This window comes from Cibotium barometz, chromosome 10 (assembly GCF_041138505.1).
Source record: "Cibotium barometz isolate CiBa-2024 chromosome 10, ASM4113850v1, whole genome shotgun sequence".
In the NCBI taxonomy this organism is placed as follows: domain Eukaryota; kingdom Viridiplantae; phylum Streptophyta; class Polypodiopsida; order Cyatheales; family Cibotiaceae; genus Cibotium; species Cibotium barometz.
This window is the reverse complement of record NC_141055.1, coordinates 52,675,408-52,691,715: the sequence shown is the minus strand read 5'-3', so window position 1 is coordinate 52,691,715 and position 16,308 is coordinate 52,675,408. Positions and strand designations below refer to the sequence as shown.

At 48.3% G+C, this 16,308-nt stretch overlaps 1 protein-coding gene across 1 annotated transcript in view; it reads right to left on the bottom strand.

The window, feature by feature from the left end:
- Positions 1-253: 253 nt before the first annotated feature.
- The window catches only part of LOC147635045 (monothiol glutaredoxin-S17-like), a 32,280-nt gene continuing 16,225 nt past the window's right edge, over positions 254-16,308 (bottom strand). Inside the window, exon 3 of the mRNA XM_086804295.1 lies at positions 254-1,214. Within this exon, the coding sequence (XP_086660421.1) occupies positions 402-1,214 (813 nt within the window). The 3' untranslated portion in view covers positions 254-401. The remainder of the gene's footprint in view (positions 1,215-16,308) is intronic.

Sequence of the window (16,308 nt, the reverse complement as noted above, 5' to 3'; positions counted from 1 at the left end):
GTAGCTTCCAATGCTTTGCATCATCTAAAGTAGAATATGAAACACTGACAATATGCAAAAAGACATCAGAGGACCCCCTATCCATCTACATGGGAAATAAAATCACTTGCAAAGTCACCCAGAAATTACCCTAGCAGAGTCTTGTGTCACAGCCAATTCAGGATAGCAGGAGGGTTAAGGCATGTGCCCAAACACCAAACACCCCCACCCCTCCCGTCTATCAGCAGCACAAATGATCGCAGACAGCCCAAAATTTAAAAAAAAAAGCCACTATATTCAAGATAATCTCATTTGCAAATTTCAGTAACACAAAATTATACCAGCAGTTCAAGCCATGTTTTGTGAAAAGCAAGTAGCTTAAATCTGTAAACCTCCATATAATTAAGAGTCCAGACAACCGTCTATGACAACTCCGACTTGAGTTCACCGCTTGCTTTCAGCTCAAGAATGATGTCACAGCCCCCTACAAGCTCACCATTGTGATAAAGCTGCGGGTAAGTTGGCCAATTGGAGTACTTTTTCAGCCCTTCTCTGACTTCATTATTGCTCAAGATATCAAAACTACTGAAAGGTATGCCCTCCTCTCTCAATGAATTCACCACCTTCGAGCTGAAGCCACAGCGGGGCGCATCAGGAGAGCCCTTCATGAAAAGCATGGTGGGTGATGAATGGATCAAAGCCTTCAACCTGCTCTCCATGCTTTCCTTTGGTATCAGTCCTTTTTCTGTCAACACTTCCTTGAGCTCCCCACTCTCGTGCATCTCAGTTATGATGTCACAACCACCTATAAACTCTCCCGAAATGTACAGCTGAGGGTATGTGGGCCAGTTAGAAAAAGATTTCAAACCCTGCCTGACATCTTCGTCACCTAAGATATCGAAACTCCCGATCTCAACACCAAGCTCTTTCAAAATCTCGACAACCTTACGGCTGAACCCGCATTTGGGCTCATTCGGTGACCCCTTCATAAAAAGCATGACAGGCTTGGAGGCTATAATTCCTTCCAGCTTTCTCTTCAAAAGCTCACCATCATCTTCCTTTGCACCATTGGCAGAAACTGCAGATGCATTCATGGTGCCCTTAGCAGGCTCTTTAGCTGAAACTGCCTCAATTTCTGTTGTCTTTCTGAGGCCTTGGGGGGCAGCAAGCTTGGCTGCTTTTTGGGCTAGGTCAGCTGGATGTGCACCCTCCATCTTATCAACCACAACACCATCCTGAAGATATCCATGTACAATATTTTACATACTAGTATACAATGTAGTGTATATAGAAAAACTAGCATAAAAGCTGTTCACAACCAACAATAAATGGCTGCGTTTACTCGAGCACCCTGCACTTTACATTTGATACTCGTGCAGACTTACATTATGCTCTGATACACATGCATACATACATCAAACAGCTCTGTTGCCTGAGGCAATAGCGCACATACAATCTGACACATGCACAAATACTGGTACGTGCATACATCAAACGGCTGCCTATCTGATCAGAACGCACACAATCAATTTGATACACATTACACATACTGCCAGATCTGATATACCTGTACACATGGAAGCCTAATGTGACACCAACGTACACACTATCTGATAAGTATGCATAAATACTTTAATTGATTGCCTGATTTTGAATACATGCACAAAATTCCAATGGCTACCCTCTTGAACACAGGTTCATGTATAGTCCAATAAAGTGCACACATACACTACATGGTTTTTTCCATTTTTTTCATTTCCTGTTCAGTTCTTCATGGCTCAGTATATCCATTGTACGATTGTATTACTTATGGTCTCATAGACCCTTGGGGTCTTCCGTAGACGTTAATATAACTCCTCTCTCTCTCTCTCTCTCTCTCTCTCTTTGTTTCTCCCGCATTTAAGGTTTCCGCAAAAGGGATTCTGTGCATTTCCACACGTTTAAGGTTTCTTCTTTTTTTTGGGTTTAGGGTTTTAAATTTCTGCATTTTCAAGGGTTTCGGATTATTCAGATTAAAGATTTCTGCATTTTTTAAAGGTTTTTTAGGAGTTTTGCATCTTTTAGGCTTTTTGGATTTCTAGGGATTTTATATTTGCAGGGTTTAAATTTTTTGCATTTTTAGAGTACCTGCACTTTTAGCATCTCACCATCTCTCTCCCTCTAGGGTTTCTTCCCGTTAGAGTTTCTACATATTAGGGCTTTTTGCATTGCAGAATTTAGAGTTTCTGCATTTTTACTCTCTCTCTCTCTCTCTCTCTCTCTCTCTCTCTCTCTCTTCGAACCTGTCGCTTGCTGACCTCTGTCACCTCCCCCTCTTCGAACCTGTCGCCTCCCTCTCACTCTTCGAACCTGTCGCCTCCCTCCCAACTTTCTCTCTCTTCGAACCTGTCGCCTCCCCCTCTCTCTCTTCGAACCTGTCGCCTCCCGCCTGCTGCCCTCTCCCCCGCCTGCAGCCGCGCAGTCACCCAACTTTCTCTTTTTCTCTCCCCCTCTCCCTCTTCGCTGTTCGCCCGCCTCTCTTCCCGCCTGGGCTGGCCCGTCCCTCCGCCTCCGTCTTCCCACCCACCCACCCACGCACCCACCCAGCCAACCACCCACCCACCCACCAACCGACCCTTCCTCAGGCCCCCAAGGCAGCAACATAACTCTCTCTCTCTGCTGAATCTACTCTCTTTCTCTTTCCCCTACATGACTTGAACCCCCCCCCCTCCCTGTTGCTGCTGTTTCGCGTTGGTGTCATGGATTAATTTTCAGTCCATTGGCTGTGGGAAGTTCTGCAAAAAGTCATGGCCAAGACCGGGTTTAAAGAGGAGCTCGTGAAGGTGGAGGACAAGCTCGGCACAATTATCAAAGAAAACAAGAATATGAGAGAGAGAGAGGGGGGGGGGGGGGGGAGAAAGAGGACACAGTATTGGGTCCCGAATACCCTCTGTAGGGCCCCCACCATGAGTGGTGTATTTGCTTTTATTAGAATGATGTGAAATACTGAAAATAAAAGACTAAATGAACCTTTCTTGGTTGAGAGTAATCTCTGTCCTTGACCTGCAATCCTTTACCCCTTCTGCGTTAGCTTGATCTGGGCTGTCCTGGCCCTTGCTTCAGCTTCAGCACTTGGCAAATTATGAGATAACACAAATGATTTGTGGCCTTGGTATTTATACTCCTCAGGATGACCAGTCGGCTGGCTATACTGCAGTCGGCTGTCATAAAACCCCACGACTGAATAAAGACAGCAAATAATGCTATTAAATGCTGTGCATACTCTCCTACTTGGCTGGGCACTAGGCGCATGATACTACGAGGGCTGGACACTGTTTACCTGATGTACTGGAGGCTGGGCTGCCCCATACTTGCCCCATAGCCTTTTCATGGCTGGATAACCTGTCGACTACCCCTGGCATGCCCCTAGGGCTGTCCTCCAGCCATCCCATGGCCTACCCATGGCTGGTGGGTACAACCAGGGCCTTCCTGGCCCTTATGGGGACTGTCCTGTACTTTCCCCATGGGGCTGGCCTCTTTTCCTAACTGCAAACCCTAACTGTCTACACAGTGTTCTGGCATCCGGTATCATACCAGATACATTGAGTCACTGACATCATTCCAGAGGGAGACTCACAGCATGGACTGGCACTGTTTCATGCACAGGACAATGCACACCTGACCTTGGACTCATGTGCAGGACAATGCACACCTAACCACGGACGACTGGGATGGAACCCTAGCTGACTCGTCCCGGACTGGGCTCACATGGGACCAGTTTACCATCCATGGTCCTCCACCTTCTATACAAATATGTCTACGTGGCATCCAAGTGCGGGATGCACGTGACACTCTATAGCCAGCTGACCAACACCATACATCCATATAAATAGCAAGCAATTGCTTTCCCCATCATTCATTCATCATCGCTTCAAGCATACAAGCGATCAGCCACCATCAGATAACGCATCATCATCAGCCGCACCAGAGGTACACTGATTGGTCCAGGCGCCCCAAGATGAGAGGCCCATCTCGACACAGGCGGAGACTACAATAGAGGATCAGGACCATACTAGCACGGCATGGGAGACGTCCAATCAGAGTACTCACCATGGAGGACATTGAGGATATCCGCCATCGACCGATGAGAGACATCTTTGGATAGTGATGTATATGATGCTTATCTTTGTTGCTGGAGTTTTCCTCCCAGATGTTATCCATTAGGAGCTCCTAGTACCTTACTTTTCCTCATAGTTGTTTCAGTTTTAGTTAGTTGTTTAGTTGTTTTTAGCTTTTCTTACACAGACATTGTATCAGATCCACCAATTGTTGTAACCTTTTTGGTCTCATAGGTCATTTTGGCCTTCTGAAGACGTTAATATATCATTTCATTTCATTTTCTCTCTCTCTCACACGGGCAGAGACCAGAGCTTATGCAGCATTGGGGAGACTAGAGAGGATGTGTTCGCAGGTTCAGTTTCAAGAACCTCGAACAAAGCTCTGGCTCTTTGACACTTTGGTCACTTCAGCCATGCTGTATGGAGTGGAGATATGGGGACCCTCAGTGGATCACCATAGCCGAGCTGGTAGCACTGATGGATGGAGACGTATGGAGAGGCCCTTGGTTTCTATGATTTCCCGGATGATTAGGGCCAAGGCCTCCGTACCACATGATATTATCCGTGCAGAAATGGCTGCCCCCCCATTAGTAGTAGAGGCACTCACTCGATCAGTCTCCTTTATACGTAGCACTTGGGCTCTCCCTAGAGACAGATATGCTCGCTTAGCCCTGGAGTCTTCACAACAGTTGGCATCACAAGGGGACGGATCATGTTGGTATGCACAGATGACAGCTTGGTTCCAACTGCATGGCTTTAGTATGGACAGGCTACCTCCATTTCAGTACTCCTTGGATGCACCCTCCCTCTCGCTCACACGGGCAAAGATTACCAGACTTATCAGGCAAGACTTGACTCAGCTGGACACTAAGGACATGGATACACCCGACACAAGAGCTTGGTACGAACTTGGCTTTCTATAGAGATCATCTTCTCCAGCTCACGGAGGATGGGTTTGTGATTAGACCCAGCTATATGGATACTCATCTTTCTCATGGGGTACGGTGCTATTGGTCAGATGCGCACATCCTCACACCAGCTAGAGATTGAGACTGGCAGATTCAGAGGAGTACCAGCTGAGGCCAGGATTTGTCAGCTATGCCAAATGGAGCCAGAGACAGAGTTACATTACATATGTCACTGTCCAGTATATTATTAGATACGAGGCCATTTTCACTGCCTGTTCAGAGAGGGTTTCGGACCACCTTCTAGAGTCATGAGATGCCAGGATCAGAGATGCCTCGGATTATACTTGCTGGAGCTGCGTAGACATAGAGAGGGTCTCTTGAGAGGGAGGGGATCAGAGAGGGAGAGACACCTACAGAGGCAGATTACAGACTTCTTTCGACCAGAGATTGAGCAGTCAGGCCAGTAGGCATTGCAGCTAGCCCCAGAGTATAGCCGCACCAGAGGTACACCAATTGAGCTAGGGCGGTCCAAGCGCCCCAAGATGAGAGGCCCATCTCGACACCAACAGAGACTACAATAGATTATCAGGACCATACTAGCACGGCATGGGAGACGTCCAGTCAGAGTACTCACCATGGAGGACATTGAGGATAACCGCCATCGACCGATGAGACATCTTTGGATAGTGATGTATATGATGCTTACCTTTGTTGCTGGAGTTTTCCTCCCAGATGTTATCCATTAGGAGCTCCTAGTACCTTACTTTTCCTCATAGTTGTTTCAGTTTGAGTTAGTTGTTTAGTTGTTTTTAGCTTTTCTTACACAGACATTGTATCAGATCCACCAATTGTTGTAACCTTTTTGGTCTCATAGGTCATTTTGGCCTTCTGAAGACGTTAATATATCATTTCATTTCATTTTCTGGCCACCAATTGTGAGATAGGAGGCCATTTTCACTGCCTGTTCAGAGAGGGTTTGGGACCACTTTCTAGAGTCATGAGATAGCAGGATCAGAGATGCCTCGGATTATACTTGCTGGAGCTGCGTAGACATAGAGAGGGTCTCTTGAGAGGGAGGGGATCAGAGAGGGAGAGACACCTACAGAGGCAGATTACAGACTTCTTTCGACCAAAGATTGAGCAGTCAGGCCAACAGGCATTGCAGCTAGCCCCAGAGTATAGCCGCACCAGAGGTACACTGATTGATTGGGCTATAGAGCTGGGGTGGTCCAGGCGCCCCATAATGAGAGGCCCATTTCGACACCGGCGGAGACTACAACAGAGGATCAGGACCATACTAGCACGGCATGGGAGACGTCCAGTCAGAGTACTCACCATGGAGGACATTGAGGATATCCGCCATTGACCGATGAGAGACATCTTTGGATAGTGATGTGTATGATGCTCACCTTTGTTGTTGGAGTTTTCCTCCCAGATGTTATCCATTAGGAGCTCCTAGTACCTTACTTTTCCTCATAGTTGTTTCAGTTTCAGTTAGTTGTTTAGTTGTTTTTAGCTTTTCTTACATAGACATTGTATCAGATCCACCAATTGTTGTAACCTTTTTGGTCTCATAGGTCATTTTTGCCTTCTGAAGACGTTAATATATCATTTCATTTCTCTCTCTCTCTCTCTCTCTCTCTCTCTCTCTCTCTCTCTCTCTCTCTTAAAGTGTGAAGTGATAAAGTAGATTGCTAAAGACTCACAAAACTCAAGATTCAAAAGGCGGTGTGAGACTTTGTGTGACACGATTCTACATCTACGCATAATTCCGCTGCATGTTACAACTACTAGAACTATCTTCAGTTGTGTGACATGCAGAAGCTCTCGGTAGTCTTCTTTCAACCCTAAGCACTGCATAGGAACTCTTGATGCAAGAACAATCAGCATAGATAAAGATTAAAGAGAGAGAGAGAGAGAGAGAGAGAGAGAGAGAAAAAAATGAAATGAAATGTTATATTAACATCTTCAAAAGGCCAAAGTGACCTATGAGACCAAAGTTACAACCATGTGACATCTGATACACTGTCTGGAAAAGAAAAGAAAGAACTTAAGGTAAGTATCTAGCCCTACAATACATCAATAGGGAGCATCCGGAAGCAACAACTAGGGAGAGTGGGGGAGAGAGAGAGAGAGAGAGAGAGAGAGAGAGATGGTTGTGTATTTAGTATATTCATATAGTACCAAAAGGTACAAGTACTATGTGGGCTTTGGAATTCCCAAAAAGGAATCATAATACCTAATCTACAACCTCTCCCACCTTGGGGGGAGATGATTAACAATGAACTCTTAACATTGCCTTTTATAGGCCCTTGACAGCCAGACCAGCTGGCTGACTACTGTCGGCCAACTTCAATGGACACAAAAACCACATAATCACCACCAACCTAAGGTAAACCTTTGCAAAAGCCTTTTATAGGCCCTTGACAGCCAGACCAGCTGGCTGACTACTGTCGACCAACTCCAGTGGACACAAAAACCACATAATCACCACCGACCTGAGGTAAACCTCTGCAAAAGCTTGGTTGACTTTATCTGTGTCCACAGTAAGCCTTTTCCTGAGCCTGGCTAGTGCCCTAAACCTAATGATTATCTGTTGTAAATCAAGGAGTAGCCTAGGATTAAGCATGTCCAAGTGCATGCACATGACATCCCTTCTGCTAAACTTGATGACGGGATTCCAACCTTTGACCCTGGATGACTGCCATCATCCCCTATCTCTACATATGGTCTCCCATACTTGTCATCCTTCCCTTCCTCACAACCTTTTCACTGAAAACCTTGACTTAGGTCTCTAAATCCACTCTGAATCTGATGTAGAGATCTGTGCATCAGTTCCACTTTGTCGCCTTACCTTCTTGCCATGTTTCTTAACACAAACATGAATCCTTCTACTTGAAACTCATCTTGGCACCCTTGGTTCCACCCCTTGGATGATGAACTTCATCCCTTGGAGTGCTCCATAAAAGCTTCTTGGGAAGCTCCAACTGGCTACCAACTCTCATGAAACCCTCCCCTTGGGCTTGCCTAACACCAACCAACTTCTGGGGGTCTTGACACATGCAAACTTACTCTCCTTGGACACGTGCATTTCTTTTGGGACACCAACAGCACTTAGCCTAGCTGAGCCTCATGCTCTGATATCACTATGACATGCGAAAGCTCGGGGTAATCTTCTTTCAGTGCTAAGCACTGCATAGGAACTCTTGATGCAAGATCAATCAGCGTCTACTAAATACCCAATGGGCCTATGAGACCAAAGTGATACAGCAATGTCCATGGCTTATCTCATCATGGAATGGAAAATAAAACAGAAAGAAAACATAAACATAGCTATCTCACAGGGGTGATACAAAACTGTCCATGGAAACTCATCATGGAATACTAAGAACATAGAAACATGAGAGCAACATCAACTCCGAGTAGATGGTATACCACTCTCCAAAATATCAAGCATGGGGCTAATGAGTATGGCCGGTCTCCCTCAGCTATCTTACGTGGAAAGGTAGCTCGATGGCGGTGGAGCATGTCCTGGATCTGGAGCTGATGAGGTGATCATGGCCGACGGGGGGGCCAAGGACGTCGCGCACATTGGAGTGCATAGGTTCAGTCCGAGAGGTAACTCCTCTCGGGCGAGGTAGGTCCAAAGCAGCTCATGGAGGATCCACAAGATCCACTATGTCGGTGTCCTCCACCTCCTGGGTCCAGAAGAAACTGATGATGGTTGGCTTGTAATATGCGGAAGCTTCGGAGAAGGATCGGTACTTCAAAACTCAGAAAACAGCACTCTTTTCGCGACGGAATTAACGCACAAATTGAAAGACGATGTGCAGAAAAATAGAGAGAGAAGGGGAAGATGGAGAAGGACACAGTATTGGGTCCCAATTACCCTCTGTAGGGCCCCCACCACGGATGGTGTATTTGCTTTATTAGAATGATGTAAATCTGAAACAAATACAAAGTACTTGACCTTTTCTTGGCTGGAAGACCTGCCCTTGACCTTCAGTCCTTCACCCCTTAGCTTTAGCAAACCCTTGGCTGTCCTGGCCCTTGAATGCTTGAGGCTCTTGGTGAATTGTGAGATGAATTCAATGAATTCTTGGCTGTCCTTTTATATCCCCTTCAGCATCCAGTCGGCTGCCTTTAGGAAGTCCCACGACTGAATTAAATCTAATAAAGTGTTTGCACACTCTAATAAATGCTGATTTCACACTAGGCCATACTGTCCAGCCTGCGCATGCCTCTAGGACAGCAGCCTGGCTGCTGGGCACTCAACGCATGGACCAGGAGAAGTCCCCGACTGCTGGACAGTCTGTGTGGGCTGTCCCACACTTGGTTGACAGCCATTGTAGGCCTTGTTGCCCAGCCGGCTGGCTGTCCCAAGGCCCTAAGGCTGGCCGACAGCTCCTCCAGCCCATGCCTTGGCTGGTGGGCACAGCCTTGGGCCTCCTGACCCCTTTGGGGGTGGTTGGACACCTCCCCCATGCCCATACTACCAATGCAAGTACAAGGACCTCACTTGGGGTAGCCCTATGGGCTGGCCCCTTCTCTACATGCAAACCTACATGCCTACAGAGGCCTGGCATCCAGTTGCAAACCAGATACACAGAACATCTGACATCATTCCAGAGGGAGACTCACAGCGCGGACTGGCACTGCTTCATGTGCAGGACAATGCACACCTGACCTTGGACTCATGTGCAGGACAATGCACACCTGACCTCGGACGACTGAGATGGATCCCTGGCTGACTCGTCCCGGACTGGGCTCACATGGGACCAGTTCACCATCCCAGGTCCTGCACCTTCTGTACAGAATGTCTACGTGGCATCCAAGTGCGGGATGCACGTGACATCCCCTTCTGCTTAACTTGACGGAAGCTGCATAGCCTCCAAATAATCCGTCAATAAAGCCGGATAGTCTTCGAAAAATTCGTTGTCGAGCCATACCGCTTCATGAGTTCCTCGGTCCTGAAACTTCGTGAGGAACTGTCGTAGTCTTCGGCCTGAGCCATGCTTGAAACGGTGCAGAAGGATCTGTTCTGGAACCATTACTTCGGCTTCATCAATGATGTCTGGTTCCGCTTCGTCTTGGACCTCTGAAGGGGGTGGACCTGCATATGGCTTTAACCAACTGACATGAAATACATCGTGCATAGTCCAACTCGGAGGTAGCTTTAACTGCATAGACACCTCATTAATCTTTTTCCGAATGGGGAATGGTCCGAAGCTCCTGAAAGACAACTTTGGGCATTGCTTGCCCACCTGCTTTAATCTTTGCTTCATAATCCGAAGATATACCCAATCTCCTTCCGAAAACTTCATGTCCCTTCGGTCTTTATTGGCCTGTCGAGTGTAGGCCTCTTGCGCTTTAGCCAACCTGTCTTTGACGGACTCTAGGATCTCCTGGTAAGACTCCGTCACTCTGTTCGCCTCCGGTACTGAAGACGAGGTCCTGGTTAACAACGACTGGAAAGGCCTTCCAAACGCTGCCTCATATGGAGTCCTGCCAATAGCTGAAGAAAAAGAGTCATTCAGAACAGCTTGAACTAAAGGCAAAAACGATTCCCACTTACCTTGCTGATCGTGGACATAACACTTCAGCACATCAAAGGCCAACTGGTTGTATATCTCTGTCTGGCCATCTGTCTGTGGGTGGAATGCACTGGAAAAATTCAACTTAGTACCAAAATTATCAAACAATGCCCTCCAAAAATGACTGGTAAACTTGGCATCTCGGTCTGACACTATGGTCCTAGGAATCCCACCAATCGGGTACCAATGCCGAATGAAAAGCTGGGCAACATCCTCGGCGGTCACATTGGCCCTGCAAGGAATAAGCATCACAAATTTGCTGAACCTGTCAACAATAGTCAAACACTGTGTATTACGCTTACTCGGACTGGGAGGCAGATTTGTGACAAAGTCCATCGAAATGTCTTGGAAAGGACCCTCAGGAATTGGCAAAGGCTGTAACAACCCTATCTTCTTTCCACGAGGAGCTTTCACCTTTTGACAAATGTCACAGCGTTGTACATAGGTAAACACATCACGCCTCATCTTTGGCCAATAGTATTGCCGTTCTAATTTCTCCAGAGTCGAATTCATGCCCCTGTGACCACCTGTAATGGCGTCATGGGCATCATGGAGAAGAGCTGCCCGGAATGATTTTATGACACATAGTCGGCCTTTGTAGTAAAGCCAACCATCGCGTATCAGAAAATGGCATGGTCCTGTGGCATCCAATGCCTGTTCCCACTGTGTACCGAATTCCTCGGAATCCGCGTACGTGTGCTTCATGTCTTCTAGTCCTGTACCAACAAGGTCCAGTCTAGTGGTCTGAATCGCAGATACTTGTCCCTTCCTGCTCAAAGCATCGGCCACTGGATTGGCCTTTCCTGGAAGGTACTCAATCATACCACCGAACTGCTGGAATATCTGACTCCAGCGGTGCTGTCGATCACTCCACTGTGCACTTGGCATCGTCTGAATCCAGCGCAATGCCTGATGGTCAGTGCGAACCTCGAAGTCACGGCCATACAAGAAATGTTTCCAATGTTTCAAGGCCTGAATGACTGCTAGGAGTTCACGATCGTAGACTGAGTAATTCTTTTCGGCGGGCAGTAACTTACGAGACATGTAAGCTACTGGATGACCATTCTGTTGCAACACACCGCCAATTGCGATGTTACTCGCATCGGTGATCACCTGGAATGGTTCGTCCCATGAGGCAAGGGCTAGACAAGGCGCTTCAGACAAAGCCACCTTGAGGTTCTGGAATGCCTCCAACGCTCGTGGAGTCATTCGAATCTTTTGCCTCCTTGTTTTCACTCCCTTTAGCAGATCGGTGAGGTCTGCCGAGAGATCAGAAAACCTGTCAATGTGGGTGGAATATGCCTGGCATATACCCACAAATGATCTAATGTCATAAGCAGTCTGAGGTACTTCCCAGTTAACAATCTCGGCCACTTTAGCCGGGTCAAGTCGAATGCCTTCGGCACTGATTATATATCCCAAGTAATGTACCTGGAACAGATAAAATTCTGACTTCTTTTCATTGATATAGAGCTCATTGCTTTCCAGCAACCTAAGGACTTTCTCCACATCAATGTCATGCTGCTCAACTGTAGCTGAAAATATGAGTATGTCGTCCAGAAATATGAACACACACACTCCGATCAACTCCCGGAAAATACGCATCATCATGCGGTTAAATGTAGCTGGGGCGTTCGTCAAACCAAATGGCATGACCACAAATTCATAGTGGGCCCGTTCTGTACGGAAAGCTGTCTTGGGGATGTCCCCCTCAACAATCCGAACCTGGTGGTACCCACTCTTTAAATCCAATTTAGAGAACACCTTAGCTCCATTCAGCCTCTCGAGAATATAGTCAATTCGAGGCATCGGGAATCTGCTCTTGATAGTCAGCTTGTTGAGTGCACGATAATCGACACACAACCGAGAAGACCCATCTTTCTTCTTGACAAATAAGATCGGTGCTGCAAACGGCGACACGCTGGGGCGGATGAAGCCAGCTTGCAACAATTCTTGGAGTTGGCGGTCCAACTCCGATTCCATTGCCTTAGAAAGGCGATACGGAAACTTGCTCGGGGGTTCCGAGCCTGGGAGGAGGTCAATCTTGTGATCCTCCGGTCTGGACGGGGGAAGCTGGGGAGGGAGACTGTCCCGAAGAAAAATCTTCTGGAACTTTTCATGGAGAACCGAGTACTTCTCGGAAGCACTGGCCACCGTCTGGGCTGTCTGGATGTAAATCATCGCACACTGTGCGCCTTTCCTGACTGCTCGCTTAGCCTGCAAGTGGCTTATGAGCGGAAAGTTTGGAATACCTGGCTCACACTTAATGGTCACAGGGGTGTTTGACACATTCCGATCAATCTGGAACGTGTGCTTGTCCCACTTGACATCAGGGAGAAACTTGTGAAACCACTGGATCCCCAAAATTATGTCTGCTCCTACAAGAGGGGCAACCATAAAATCACGCACAAACTCTATGCCCTGAATGACTAATTTAGCACCTAGAGCTTCATACTTGACGCTCGTAGTCATACCTGTGCTAAATCCCTCAACTTGTTTGTCCACCGGAGTGAGCTCGAAGCGGGCACGCCTAGCGGCCTCTTCCGTGATCACATCCTCCGTGCTGCCGCTGTCAAACAAGACAACGACTCTTTGGCCACCTATGTAGCCAAAGGACTTGAGCAATTCGTTGCGCTCATACTCCTGGTCATGGGCGCCCTTCTGCTTATCTTCGAGCTCCCGGCTAATAATTGCTCCAACTGAAGCACCGGGGTTTGAAGAACTAGGGGTAGCCACTGGGGTCTGTGTGGGAGCTGTGCTCACCACGGAAGCTGTGGAGGCGGCGGCGGGCTTTGGAGGCTTCTTCGGACAATCCCGAGAAGTATGTCCTTTTGTGTGACAAAAGTAACATCTACCCTCCTTCCTGTACTGAGCAAGCTCCTCAGCACTCAACTTGCCACCTGTCTTGCCTGCCTCCGCTTTCTGGTCTGGAGTAAGCTTAGACGCATTGTTCGAGTTCTTGGAGCCAGAGGCTCCCGGGCTCTGTCCTGGGGAAGACCCCGTCTGGTTCTGGCTTTTGCCCCCCGAGGTGTTAGCCTTGGGAGAAGCCGGCTGGGAAGTCTTGGGCTTGCCACCATTGTGTTTCATTTCTGCACTCTGCGCAAGCGAGAGTGCGTCCTCAAAGGTGGCTGGTCTAAACATACGCACCTCCCATTGGATGTGCGTGTCCAGGCCATACAAGAACTGCCCTTTCTTGTCCGCATCAGATAAGCCTAATTGTAGACACAAGGTCGAAATTCTATTGGCAAACTGAAGGACTGGTTGCGCGTTCTGACGCGCTCCCCTGAACTCGTCTTCGAGTCGCTCAAGGTAGTGGGGCGGTAAAAACCGCTGCTTAAGGTCACGGACGAACTCGTCCCACCCATAAGCTGCCATACCTGATCTGGTGTGGGCATGAGCCCACTGAGTCCACCAAGGAATGGCCTCACCTTCCAAATACCAACTGGCTAAGATCACTTTGTCAATATCTGATTTCCTAACTGCGGCAAAGTAAGCTTCAAATTGATGTAACCATGAATACAGAGTAGTGGGATCGAGTTTACCATTATACTTACTGAAGTTCATTTTCTCGGGAAAATGATTCGAGGGCGCCGCTGGTGTCAATCTGGCGTCCAAAGCTCAGAGGTAATGCTCGTGTTCCACTCGTCGCATGGCTTCGTCTTCTCGTTGTCGAATCTCCAATGCCCGTATCTGCCTCTCAAGCAAGGAGCTTGACTGCGGCTGTGACCCCTCGAGAGGGTCCCTGTGACGAGGATCTGGTATCTGGGGTACGGAAGGAGAGGGAGGAGGAGATGGAAAACGCGACGCTGGAGAGCGAGAACGCTCCTCCAGAGCCAAAATCCGCGCCTTCTGCTCGTCCAACTTGGTTGTCTGGTCTGCGATTGCTCGCATCATCTGCTGGAACATGTCTTGTACACTCAAGCCGGGTGCCCTAGCTGGGCTGCCTGGTGCACTCTGGTCCCATGGTTCTGGTTCTCTCTCGTCGCCAAAACTCGCCATAGCGGGAATATGCAGTTCCTTTCCGGAACGCAATCTGACCATCCACTATCTGTGTGGGAGACTTCCGGAGGCTTCCGGAGGCTAAAAACCAACCGTCCTTCGAGGGACAGGAGTCACTCCGAAAGGGGTAGTCCACCGGCGTCTAAAAACCAACCACACGAGCGAAAAATTTTCTGGTTTTCTTTGCTGAATCTTCGTCCTTGAAGTAGGCTCTGATACCACTGTAATATGCGGAAGCTTCGGAGAAGGATCGGTACTTCAAAACTCACAAAACAGCACTCTTTTCGCGACGGAATTAACGCACAAATTGAAAGACGATGTGCAGAAAAATAGAGAGAGAAGGGGAAGATGGAGAAGGACACAGTATTGGGTCCCAATTACCCTCTGTAGGGCCCCCACCACGGATGGTGTATTTGCTTTATTAGAATGATGTAAATCTGAAACAAATACAAAGTACTTGACCTTTTCTTGGCTGGAAGACCTGCCCTTGACCTTCAGTCCTTCACCCCTTAGCTTTAGCAAACCCTTGGCTGTCCTGGCCCTTGAATGCTTGAGGCTCTTGGTGAATTGTGAGATGAATTCAATGAATTCTTGGCTGTCCTTTTATATCCCCTTCAGCATCCAGTCGGCTGCCTTTAGGAAGTCCCACGACTGAATTAAATCTAATAAAGTGTTTGCACACTCTAATAAATGCTGATTTCACACTAGGCCATACTGTCCAGCCTGCGCATGCCTCTAGGACAGCAGCCTGGCTGCTGGGCACTCAACGCATGGACCAGGAGAAGTCCCCCTGACTGCTGGACAGTCTGTGTGGGCTGTCCCACACTTGGTTGACAGCCATTGTAGGCCTTGTTGCCCAGCCGGCTGGCTGTCCCAAGGCCCTAAGGCTGGCCGACAGCTCCTCCAGCCCATGCCTTGGCTGGTGGGCACAGCCTTGGGCCTCCTGACCCCTTTGGGGGTGGTTGGACACCTCCCCCATGCCCATACTACCAATGCAAGTACAAGGACCTCACTTGGGGTAGCCCTATGGGCTGGCCCCTTCTCTACATGCAAACCTACATGCCTACAGAGGCCTGGCATCCAGTTGCAAACCAGATACACAGAACATCTGACATCATTCCAGAGGGAGACTCACAGCGCGGACTGGCACTGCTTCATGTGCAGGACAATGCACACCTGACCTTGGACTCATGTGCAGGACAATGCACACCTGACCTCGGACGACTGAGATGGATCCCTGGCTGACTCGTCCCGGACTGGGCTCACATGGGACCAGTTCACCATCCCAGGTCCTGCACCTTCTGTACAGAATGTCTACGTGGCATCCAAGTGCAGGATGCACGTGACATGGCTGGCGAGGGAGGGGGCGGGGTGGCTGGGACCGAAGCTCTCGCAAGAAGGTGTCCCTGTGTCTGCGCAGCTCAAGCAAGAAGAGGCCTAGGCAACCTTGGTCATAGAAGTCAATGATCTTGGAGAGTGGACCAAATCCCTCACGAAATAGACAATGAAACCTCCCGTGGATCTCATAGTATACTGGGCAACGGCATATGTAATGCTTCTCCGTCTCAACCTCTATGTGGCATAATCGGCAGATCCTACCCGTATCTGGCCGATCACAATCTGCATGGCATGGGACATGTGAACACTCAAGTAGCCCGGCTGCTCAATGAATCCAAATTCCATCCTCACTGAGCGTGAGGAAGTGATCTCTGTAGAAGTGCATCTTCATGG